We start from the raw sequence: 12,752 nt of genomic DNA on the forward strand, positions 1-12,752 counted from the left end.
CAAACGGTTTTAAAGAAGCTTTACTTGTTAGACATTCAGCTTATAATCCTTCAATGATTTGGTCTCCACCTTATCACACATCAGAGACATACAATATATGCCAATGATATGACATAATTGTATAATAACAGAAAATGAGAACTTGAGGGTGTCCTTTAAACCTAGGTGAGGTACTAGATTGAACATAAGAGCCACAAGAAGGGGTGAAGACATCAAAACAAACAAACCTGATCACTGCAAGACCACAGACCAATGTTCACTTTGGTTTCAGTCAAGTCTTTGAATGAATGTAATATTAACAAGCACATCCAGAGAATATTAGCAGAAAAAAAAAAAATCAGAACACCTAATAAACTGCAAACAGATGTGACCAGACACCCAAGTGTTACAGTATGTAGAAACATGACTTCATGTACATGTAGTATAACATTCAGCATTAACAACCAACTTAAAAGAATGATCCATTTGGAAAGGCTAGCTCTGTTTTGTGAGCATGAACAGAGTGCCGACTACCCACAGACATTTGTATCAAGTTTGCAGTCAAATTCCTCATGCACAAGAGGTCAAAACGTTTATCATACAGTGGTATGTATTCATTTCTGTAGCTCACAAACTATCATACAGGTAAATAAATATGTCAGTGGATTGTGACAAAAGGATGATCTCAAATTATATGAAAGGTTTTTACCAACAACTAAAATTTAAAATGAGCTGAAGGAAATAATAATAATAAAAAAAGGTGTGCTTAAGTGCCCTTAGCATGACTATTGAAAAATCTTATTTCTTCAATTCTTGCTTCCAAAAGCAAATCTAGAATTAATAACTTGAATAAAACAAAGGGTATACTCTGTAAGGCATGTACCATTTGTAACCTAAGTTTTTTTATTTCACATGGGCCAAAATCTTTTTCCTTTTTGTTTTTTTTTTGCATGAAAGATGAGAACAGACCACTTGCTTGCTGAAGAGTAAGAATGGGGTGTGGGTGTGTGTACATATGATAAGGATAAATAAATGGTACATTAGTGTACATGTGTGTTATCCGCAAGGAGGGGTAAAGGTGCACCAAGTCTCTGAATAAAGAGAAGCGTCTCCTGCTCACTCATCTTCGTCCTCCTCTTCCTCCTCACCATCTGAGAGGGCAGGACAGGTGCCCAGCTGCCGGTAGCCATCCAACCACTTCTCCACCATCTGTGTGACGAGAGGATGGCTCCGCCTCCTCGAACTCTTCTGCAACGCCACCAGGACTCCACCCTCCGTCACGCAACAGTCCAGCCACTGCCTCAGCAGACGCTCCTGCTGATCCTCTGTTCCCATCTGATAGACGTGCAAAACAACTTAGCAACTTACCAACAAATGCCATACAAATCAACTTCATGACCAAAACTCCACTCACCTCTTGTGCAGACAGGAAGTGGACATGCAGCAGCTTCCTGTCGCTGTCCACCAAAGGCAGAAAAGTGACTGTGACATCATCGTCCGTGTTGAGGTTAGCACCTGCACCACGGTTGTCATAGCCGTCGTTCTCCATGGCGACCAGGGCTGAGAAGTGGCCTCGTGTGTAACCCAGTGCTATGGGGCTCTTCCAGCAAAAACTCGGCTCCCACAACAGGGGTAGATACACACCTGTAGAGGGGGCAGGAGGTTATAGATTAGCCTGGATTTCATCTGGGCATAATGCCAGCAATTTGCTTTATAATTCTAAATGTATATTAGTAGTAGTACGTCAAGGCAGTTGGACTGGTGTAACAGCAGTGACATTCGGCCATCATGTAGTGGGTTGGAGTGGACGAAAATAAATTTATCCATCACAATATGCTCATTATTTGGGATGGTATCAACATCAATGAAAATGTAAAGTAAAAATGATTAACATCAAAGAATCCTGAATTGAATAGTCAAGTAAACTACAGTGAAACAAACTTTATTGTAAACAATGAAGACATGCTGTGCCAGAAACTAGCCTGTTTATGTTGCTAATATCCTATTACGCTATAAATCACTTCCAACCAATCATGATCTAGCCAGCTTTGCGTCTTCATTTGGTTTGTTGTGTTAATTTAAGAGACGCGCTTACCATTCCGTTTTACTGCACGGTAGTTGAACGTGATGCTTGGTGCACACGTGCGAGAGAAGCGAGTGCCAGAACCGTGATTATGGCACTGTGTGAAAAATTTTCACAATATTTTTTAAACACAGGGGTTGTGTTGCGCCTTCTGTTGTCGTTCACACAACGCTCAGTGATGAAGGAATAAATGAGTCTTAAAGCTGTCAAGTGATAATGTATTCATAGTCTGCCACTTCATGTGCAACAGTTTAGCTAACATTAATGCTTTCAGCTGTCTCGCTCAATCACAACAGGAATGGTATTTAAAATATCTACTGAGATGAGTGGTAAAGCATCTTCAGGGTAACACATGTCCAGTCACTAACTATTAAACATACATTATACCAAATTTCATATTACAAAAAGTCATGTATGATCGATAACTGCTCCAGCTTATTCAGCTAGCTCATTCAAATCTCATTTCTCCAGCTCACCCTGGAAGCGGGTGTATCCCAACGTCTCCCCTCGGAAGCTCTTGTAATATTTCACGCCATACACGATGATGGGCCGGCGGAGGATATGGGCCAGCACAAACACGTGAGTCTGCTCTAAACTTGCCCCCGGCTTCCAGGAACAAGGCACAAGGAGAGGGGGAAAGAAAAGTGAGATCTTACATTTGTGAATAAGTTGAACATTGCTGGTATATACTGTACACTAATAAGCGTATGAGAGGTCTGCTATAAATGGCTAGGGTCAATCCTGCCAGCATGGTTGCTCTATGATTATGTGTGAGACTGAAGTGAGGAATAGGATGCCTAGTCCTATAACTGCCTCTCTTGACACAATGTGTGTGAAAGAGTGCGAGAGAGCATATATACCTGACTGGCCAGTGATAAAATAAACGCCCAGTCTTCCTGCCACTGTTCTTCTCTCAGAGAGAAGTGTAAGCCAAAACTCTGAGAATACCACGATTCCCACTCCTTCCAGCGGGTGTAAAACCTACAACACACACACACACACAACAAACAAAATCAAACACACCTAATAATGCATAACAACAGAAAGTCATATCTTAAATAATTAATATTTGGACAAATCAAAATCAGACACCTTGGAGGAAGTCCTAGTCAACTATAATAAATCTCGTACCCTACTGCTGTCAATAGCAGTAGGGTTAGCTGACCTCCTGCTTACTAATTATCTGCAACGGTGATAAATATCTGCATCTGTAGTAGTTCTCATATTCCTTCCATTTTTGGAAACAACTGGTAACTATATGCAAAGGTCTCTAAAAACAATTATAGAGTTCTTGATTGGAAGACTGTTCATGAAAAGCTTTCTTTTTTTCCCCTTCCAAACCGTCTTTGTATAAACAGTAGCATTAATCCTTCTGCAGCAAGTAACAGAGCTTCATTTTGTATGGTGCGAGTGTGTAAGTGCTAAATTTAGCCTGACACATGAAATCCGACCCCAAGCAAAATATTCAAATGTTAAATATTGTCTCTTGAGCTAAAGGTCATTGTTGTCGGTGTGGTCTCATGTTAGTTCTGACTCAAATTTACAAATAAAAATGTCTAAACATGATGACTCCAAAAGCTTTCTGGGAATAAATAGCTACTAGCAGTTCTTGGCCACAGACTGCAGCCGTGATGTCTGCATTGACTACTTTTACAGGCACATCAAATTCCCTTTAAGGTCTATATTCAGGTTGCAGCCATATTCCAAATATGATGTTTATGTGCGTACAGGCATTGGAATATTCCTATATACATGGTTGTTGTAAGTATGCCAGAGTTGCTATTTCTAAATACCGATCCTACAGCTAAGCATCTGTTAGCACCCACAATTCCTTGCAGAATGAGCATGCGCATATACCTCCTTTCTGTGGATTTTCTGAATAAGGTGTTTATATGCAACAACTTTCACATTAATATATGCATATTCCAGGGGTGGGAATCAGAATTAGGGCCATCGGACTGCAGCTTTTACATGACTCGATACTAATTTGAATATTGCCAAATTCCGATTTATACTGCAAGCATATTAACAAAGTCATACATAATTGATTTATCACTCCAGGATAAAAGATGCATAAAGCATCAATCAGGAAGAAGAAAACACATCTGCTCATGTGCAAATCAATCATATTTAATCAACAGACAATTACAGTTTTTTTGGTTCGACTAAATAACGGTTTCTTTGATTCTCTCTGGCAGATCTTTCAGGCTTATGTGTGTGTTCCCTCACCAGTGAGAGCAGTCATGTAAGCTGTCATGCAGGCTCTTTCTCAGTACAGAATCTTTGTCGTAGATGCCCCATGTGGCCTGCAACACTGAGTCCAGAAGGCAGTCTCCTGCAGTGCGATTCCAAAGCGCGTACAACCGGCTGTCCAGTCGTGTGCCTAGCTCCAAAGACCAGTTTATGATCGGAGATTCCTCTTCGAGCTCTGCAACATTTTTTATAGCAGTTAATAGATGTGCTTATTATAGGACTGTATATTTATGGAAGAATCCTTTGTTTAATATGTTAAACTTTTGCAAAGAGCAACAGTTTAAGGACAAGGAAGGAAAAGAGAATGGAAAGAAGACAAAAGGGTCTGAAAAGAATCTAGCACGCTACACAAACATGTTTTTCAAAATGATGTTCACTTCAAGTGTAATTCAAGTGAATTATTTGGGGATTAATTCTTTCTGGCTTCAACCATGCACACCATCGGGGTGTATGAAGTCTAATGAAGTGTAATGAAGTCTGGGATAGTGTCTGGGACAGTGGTGGCTTTGCAGTTAAGGCTCTGGGTTACTGATCGGAAAGTCAGGGGTTCAAGCCCCAGCACTGTAACTGTTGGGACCTTGAGCAAGGTCCTTAGCCCTCTCTGTTCCAGGGACACTGACCCTATGCTTTGACCACAACTTCCTAACATGCTGGGGTATGCGAAGAAAAGAATTTCACTGTGCTGTAATGTTTATGTGACCAATAAGCGGTTAAGGCTCTGGGTTACTGATTGGAAGGTCGGGGGTTCAAGCCAGCACTGTCAAGCTGCCACTGTTGGGAGCTTGAGCAAGGCCCTTAACCACTGTGCTGTAATGTATATGTGACCAATAAAGACTATCATTGAAAACCAATACACCAGTCATCAGTAAAGACCCTGACCTTTCCATTTATTTCATTTAAATATTGCCATTATACAAATAAATTTTTTACCTTTCTGTACATCTCGATCCAACACCTCATCAAACAGCTTCTCTTGGACATTAGGAGGCAGGTCTTCAATATCTACATGCAACAGATGTACAATACAATAAAGAGCAAGCACGATTACTGACACACACATATGTAGTTCAGTGAAAACGATGTGTCTCACCAGCTGGAAGAGTAAAGGTAGTGATATCAGTGAAGAAGTAACAGGGAAACTCTCCTTTACGCCTGTGTAGTGCGGCAGCCACCTCCCGACGAATCTGCTCTGTTAATTCAGGACATACCATAGCTGGAATACACTTAGCTGCCTGCTGAGACACCTGAGTGAGAACGAGCACACACAAAAACACATATGCATCAATGTAAACATGCCTAAAACAGGTATGAGGGGTGATGAGCACTAGGCTACTTCATGACTTAAAGTGAGCATATGTGCTGACTGACCTCAGTGAGGAGCACAGAGAGCATGTCCTGGCGCTGAAAGCGGATGGCGAGGTGCACCAGAGTGAAGCCAGCGTTAAAAGCAGATGGACGATTCAGCAGGCGGACCTCGTCTGAGGTCAGCTGACGCGCGATGTCACCACCTGATGACTTATAGGCTTCGACTGCAGCCAAATCACCCTCCACCACGCCTGCAAATGGGAGACATAGATATGTTAAACACAGGCACGGGGACGAACGGAATACATGTAACGGCGTTACGTAATCAGGATCCAAAAAACTGGTAATCATTTACAGTTACATAAAAAAACAAAGTAATCAGATTACAGGTACATTTTGTAAAAAAAAAAATGGTAATACTATCAGGATTATAATTCTTTTTCATTTAAAACCAGACAAATTACAGCAACCTCCTGGTACATGTGCAAATATTTTGCACAATGTTAATTTGGTAGAAATGAACACAAATTGTTCTCTGAAATGCTTTTGTTACAGTGACCATACGTCCTCTTTTTCAGACATTAAAAAAGCATCCTGCCGGGATTTCTACATTTGAGAAAAATGCCCAGGATTTGGCTTTAGTTTCATTATGAGTTCCCGCCTTCTTGCACACCAATTGGTCGATTATAAAAGACTTGCAGCAACTAATGGCCAAATTCCTGCCTCTCAACCATTAGCCTGACACTAGCAGCAAATGCCAGCTGTCCTGAGTCGAAACAATGCCCATAGCCATATACGGTCATTTTTAATTTCATGTTATCACACTGCTTCATATTACATGCTCATTCAAATGTGTAAATGGTGGCAGAAGGTACACTTGTGGCATCTGATAATTTATTTTATCCCATGGACAGTCAAAAGAATGTAGGAAAAAATGTAAAACATGGGCAGAGTGAAATCTATTTTTGCTCTACACTGAAATTTGGGTTTGAGATCAAAAGATGAATAGGAGAGGACCGATCAGAATTTATGCTTTCATTTCCAGGTGTTTACATCTAGATGTTAACAACTTGGAACATTTTTGGTAGCAGACCATCCAATGTTTAGGTGAACAAACATATAGGAAGAGATAGTCTTAAAGTAAATAACACTTAATATTTGGTTGCACATCCCTTTGCTTACAATAACTGCAGCAAGCCGGCGACCCACTGTTGCATTCTTCTTTTATGATGTTAGACATTCAGAGCTATTCATTTATTTCTTTTTAAACAATCAATCTAACAGGCAATCTAACCTGGGCAACAAGAAACACCAGTCAGTCATATTTTCCCAATACTTCTATCACTTGAAAAATGTGCGGGTTCAAACAAATGGTGCAATGTTCCAAGTTGTTTAACACATCTAGATGTAAACATCAGGAAATGAAAGCTGAAATTTTGACCTATCATCTCATTCACCTTTTGAGCTCAAACCCAAAAGTCTTCAGTGTATAGCGAAAACAAAAGGACTGGTCTTGCCATTCCAATACTATCAGAGAGGACTGTACACTAATTGTTTAAACTAATAATTTAATATTTTTCATTAGATTCGTATTTTGTACTAAAAAATTCCACTCTGCTCAATTATTGTGAAATTATTGAATATAAACATTTTTGTTTCTATTTTTATCTTATGCAATTGGGCATTAGGTGGCAATAGCAATCACTGTAAATGATCCTCATCCTATTCACCGGCATTACAAATAAGAATGCACATTTTTGTAATCTGACCCAACTCTCTACACATACTGTTGTTCAAGACATAGGAAAATATGGAGAATAAAAGTAAAATGCTTAAATCAGCAATAATTATTCAACTTTCTGCACTGAAATATTCTGTAGATTTAATATTTGCAAAGAAATCTGTATAAATATTGAAAGCTGAAAGCTAAAAAAAAAAAAAAAAACCAAAACAAACCCACATTTCCATAGTGATACAAGGGCAGTATCATGACAAGATTACTGTAAATCTTACAGGGAATAAAAAAAAAATAATCCTTGACTTTCAATATTTCCTTGAAAAAAAGTCTGATTCATATAAAAACAACTGGTTAAGATGTTAAGGAATACGAACACAAAAAATGACACAAGGGTTTATGAACATTTTCATCGACTCGTGAAGTCTGAACCAATCACAGTTCCATTTTATATAAAGTGTTTTAATACAGACAGCCAAAACAGAACTGCTGCAAATGTCTGCACTGTTACAGATGGATTATCAAGCTATTTAAAATGTAAATACATGCTTTAAAGCTACAAAGCTACATTATACAATCAATAAAATTGTTATTTAAGATTATTCTCCTAAGTGCCTGTCGGAAATTAACTACCTACATGGAAATTCACAAAACTTTACTATTAAAATGAAGTAAGCCATGAATGGCATGCATTTCCTCTGCTCTATTTCTATGTCAAGTGACAAAAAGGGTCATTTTGCTGAAAAGGAAAATGATTGTGTTTTGAAAGATCCTACATTAGGCGACTACATTCTGACATGGGATTTTAAACATGAACATTTACATGACTTACTGCATAACATTCTGGACAGTGAAATGTCATATTGTATGAAAATGATAGTGTGTTTTAAAAGCAGTGAGCAGACGTACTGGAGGAAATCTTAATGCAGGCTACAGACAAGACAACACTGCTGTCCACCTGAGATCAGATTTCCGGAGAAGGACTTTAATACCAAGTCTAAACAAAGTCGTCATGAGCTGACGTGAAAAGGCGAGTTTTTATGGTGTTGGTTACTTAATGTCTGAAAAACTGTCATGAAATATCTTGAGTGCCATGTCTGATCCTGATGATGACATATTACCCTTAGACAAAGGAGGTGAGGAGGGAGAGGGTCAAAGGGCATGACTGACTTCCACAGCAGCTAATAGCATTATAGATACAATACATTTGCTGAATCTAATGAAACTGAACTGTGGTTTAGCAAATTGGCTAAATAATGCAGCAGAAATTTTAAAAAGAGCTTTTTTCCCCCAACTGTGTAAGGGTTTTCACTGCCACTTTTGTTCCAACCACTAGGGCTTTGTACTGGACTGTGGGTCAAAATATTACCGAGCCACAGCAGCCTCTTCCTCTCGCCCGTGGCAGTGAAGGCATTAGTCTGCCGTTAAATGCGCCTTGATAGCTCCAAGTGCTCACTCCCTGGGTCGTACACACACACTAGCTGCATATTAACTACACAAAGCACACAGACCAACGCGGTGAAGTTGTACATGATTACACTGAAATAAGACAGCCAGTGAGTGCAGACACACACACTTAAACTCCACCATTTACCACACAAGGGATGCTTTGAATAGGGAATAGCATGTGGGAAGCTATAAAACCACAACTACACAATTAATCCAATATTTGCTGATAACTAGCATCTACTATAGAGTGATACAGAGATAATTGGATGTGTACAGTCTGAATCATCAAATCTTTTGGCAATGGTGGCTTAATGGCTAAGGATCTGGGTTACTGTTCAGAAGGTCAAAGGTTCAAGCCCCAGCATCATAAAGCTGCCACTGTTGGGCACTTGAGCAAGGCCCTAAAGCCTCTCTACTCCTGGGGTGCAGTATCATGGCTGACCCTGCACTCTGACCCAAGCTTCCTAACAAGCTGCGATATGGAAAGAAAATAATTTCACTATATGTGTATAATGTATATGTGACAATTAAAGGCTTCTTCTTTCATAGAAAAAGTCTGTACTGTAAAATTAAAATAAGAATATCTACCAAACACGTTTTTGCCCTTTTTTGATACTGGCATATTTGTACACAAAGCCAAGAGACTTGTACAAAACACAAATTTTGATTTCATGAGCATGTAAAGACATTACTTAATTAGATTTACCACATGGATTCAAACAGTGTCAAAACAAATCTGCTTTAACTGTAGCTGTAAGTGATTCATGGTGAAATTTAAGGTTCTGTTAAACAGAACAAGCTACCCGCATTAGTGATGATAGTGGTGATAAAGACTGTGATGCAAGAAAAGTAACATTTGGAAAATTCGGAATACAAAACAATCGGCATAAATCACAAGAAATCACTCAAGAAATCAGACTTTTTGCTAGAGCACACATTGCAGTTAAAGATAAGGCTCCAAGACAGTGAAGATTTTGAAGCTGCCAGGCTTCCTCTCACCTGCGCATGCATTGAGAAAGAGCCAGTCACTCCTCCGCATCCTGTTCCTGATCTGCTTGAGTTTCTTAAAGTCTGTCTCATGCTCTTCTTGGGCTCCCATAGCCCCAGACGCCAGCTCAATCTGCACTTCAGCCTGGCCAGCAGGCACAGGTGGCGAAAGCCTCCTCTGAGCCGTTTTACTGCCCCCCACACCCCCTCCCCCCGATGTCCGCTCCTGCTCGTTCACTATAGACAGGGCCATGGTACTCTCGGGCTGTGGCTCCTGCAGCACGGCATCACTCGGCTTAGGGTGGTCACACACTACACACCTTAGGGTCTTGGGCCAATTTTCATAGGTGCAGGCTGAGCAAGCCCAGTGCTGTACACGCGTGTTCAGGCGATTACGGTCGTTGTATTCCTCACAGGGGTCAGGGGCTGTTGGTGCAGGAAGTCGACAGCCTGGTTCAGAGGTGTGCGGGCCATCTGAGGGCCTGTGAGGCCCCTGCTGAGGCCCTTGCTGCCTCTGGCTGAGGCACTGAGTGCAGCGGATGGCACGCGGCCAGTTCAGATAGGTGCACATGTGGCACGACCATTTGCTGGGGATCTCTGGCGCCTCATCGGTCACACGTACTCTGGGTCGGGCACTAGAATCAGGGCAGATGAGAACACTGGAGCCCTCCTGAGTGGAGCACAGGTGCGAGTTGAGACTTGGGCTGCTCTTAAACGGCTCCTCGGTGATGATGGGGCCGGTAAGTCGTTGGGCGCGACACATAGTGCACTTGATGGCGGATGGCCAGTTCTCGTATGTGCAATACTCGCAGCACCACTTTGGCTGGAAATCAGTCATCCTCGCTCGAACAGAACTTCGAAATGTCCCCGTCCCTCCCACCCTCCGCTGGCTCACGCCTGACCAAAGGCCACTCAGCCTGCCAGGGTGCTCTGAGAAAACAACACACAAATCAGTCAATCATCTGCTTATCTACAAGAAATAGTCACATTAAAGCAAAAGACACAAATGTTGACTGCAAATACTTAAGATTAATAACAATCAGAGGATGTTGATGACCAACAAACGGCCCAAAAAAACCCAAAAAAAACAAACAAAGAAAAAACAAAAAAACACAAAACCTCCAATCCTGTCACTTTCAGCCACTTCTGGCAGATATATAGATATATCTATCAATGAAAGATCTCAGTAGCACTGGATCACATTTGAGTAAGGTGCAGCAGAGGCACATCACAATCATTTGAATATTTTACATGTGGTGGTGCAGCTGTGCTTTCTCACACATGGGCTGCAGGGATTTCTGTGTATTCACTGTACAGGAACTCGGCTTTTCGCCCTTCCGCGTGAAACAGTAATCAAATAAAAACACAATACAGACTAACTGAAAGGGGTTGGCCCACGGGAAACGTGCTTACAACTCGAGAGCATTCTTGTTTTAAGTCCAAATAGGGAAACAAAAACACAAAACGCAGATAATTCCAGCTCACACGACGGTGTTTTTCAAAGCCAAGTTTACAGAGATGCATGATATGCTAGCTATGTTAGCTCTAACACAGTTCTCCTCTAATACACTGAACTGAACTGTACTGTAAACAGCATTAGCAGACTCTTACTTACTGTTGTTGCTTAAATTATAATATAAGCGGGACCTTTAGCCTAGTTTATTTAATGTAGTTATTACTTTAACCACTTACACCGCAGACATGTATTAAGTTATTAAGTTAGTCTGTGTGTGTGCTATTGGTCTAGCCCGAACTGCGACCCTAATTAAATGGTTTAGTCCGGAGAGTTAGCTAGCTAAGCTGTCAAAGCGATCCTAATGGCCTAACTGAAGAGTTCATTTACAGGTAACAGTTTTAAGAAGAAAGCAGCAACAACAACAACATTGTAGCAATTCGAGCTCAATTATAACATACCAACTAGGTTTTACTCTCAAAAGTCAGTACAAGGCTGTGTATGAGCCTGAACGTGTTTTACATAAGAAGTGATGTTATTCTAGTCACCAGAATAAAAACACGACTTGAAAATAAACATATAAACTAAATACCGCAACAACAACAAAAAAAAACCCGCCGCATTTATTATTATTTTTTGACTTCCAGGTAATGACAGGCTGTCCTTTTACGATCAGTGTAGCTAGCTAAGTCAGCTAAGCACCCGCCTTGGATTTAGGGCAGAAGGTGAGAGGAGAGCAGCGGGATCTACAGTAGCTTTCTGGGCTTGTGTAGGCTACACGGAAAATAGGCGGAGAAAATCAATGGGCAAGCTAAACATACAGGCCTTTACATATTCTCGGTTCCTGATCTCGGTTTCTCAGAGCAGAGAGCCCTCTTGAGTTACAGTTCTGTAGTAACACATCCCGGCGCTTTCGTGCAGTTGTCCGAACGAACCCGATCCTACCTATAAACAACCCGACAAACCCCCTGCAGCTACAAATTAGCCGTTAGCACCACACACTTGTATTATTACCTCCACCCTTACCTTTTTCACCGCAACGATCCTGTTATCCGCGAACCCCGGTTTTTTTAGTGAGCTTTCTGGGAACTTATGAAGTACTAATTCCCATTTCCAGTGCCGATTTGTCTAATGGCGGCAGCACGGGAACAGGGTAAACCAAAATAAACCTACTCCAGAGATACAGGGAGGAGGGACGTCACCTGGAGCGGTACTCAAACGTGATTGGCTCTTTCTGCACGTGACTGATCTTAGCCAATTAGATCCTGCGTATTTCATTGACATCGATTAAAGGGCTTCTGACTCTCCCTGTGTAACTTGGCTGCCAGAAAACTGACAAGCGCATGCCGCCATCTTGGCTCTTCAAACAAAGTAGTGACAGCCGGTTGGTCGCTTCCTTTGGAGCCGCAATGGCGTGCTTTTCACACACTTCAGGCAACAGCAACTGTAGTGAAAGGGTGACGTAATCATTTCAGAAAAGATCTACCGCAGCATTATGCAGTGGTTCG

General features: G+C 41.2%; 1 protein-coding gene across 1 annotated transcript; it reads right to left on the bottom strand.

Annotated features, from left to right (window-relative positions):
• Positions 1-4: 4 nt before the first annotated feature.
• zranb1b (zinc finger, RAN-binding domain containing 1b) lies at positions 5-12,429 on the bottom strand. The gene is made up of 10 exons (XM_053632914.1): positions 12,271-12,429; positions 9,804-10,721; positions 5,684-5,871; positions 5,406-5,559; positions 5,246-5,317; positions 4,292-4,490; positions 2,923-3,043; positions 2,539-2,668; positions 1,394-1,623; positions 5-1,314 (listed from the first exon to the last, which is right to left on the bottom strand). Exons 2-10 carry the CDS (start codon positions 10,627-10,629, stop codon positions 1,096-1,098), a joined length of 2,139 nt encoding a protein of 712 aa, XP_053488889.1. The 5' UTR covers positions 10,630-10,721; positions 12,271-12,429; the 3' UTR covers positions 5-1,095.
• Between the last annotated feature and the right edge of the window lie 323 nt (positions 12,430-12,752).

This window comes from Ictalurus furcatus, chromosome 9 (genome assembly GCF_023375685.1).
Source record: "Ictalurus furcatus strain D&B chromosome 9, Billie_1.0, whole genome shotgun sequence".
NCBI lineage: Eukaryota > Metazoa > Chordata > Actinopteri > Siluriformes > Ictaluridae > Ictalurus > Ictalurus furcatus.

Bases quoted from the DNA above. Each gene is read 5' to 3' on its own strand.
- zranb1b (XM_053632914.1), bottom strand. From the start codon at position 10,629: ATGACTGATTTCCAGCCAAAGTGGTGCTGCGAGTATTGCACATACGAG. The intron at 4,491-5,245 runs GTAAAAAATTTA...AAAATGTTGCAG, and splicing joins GGATCGAGATGTACAGAAAG to AGCTCGAAGAGGAATCTCCG. The intron at 1,315-1,393 runs GTGAGTGGAGTT...CACGTCTATCAG, and splicing joins ACTTCCTGTCTGCACAAGAG to ATGGGAACAGAGGATCAGCA.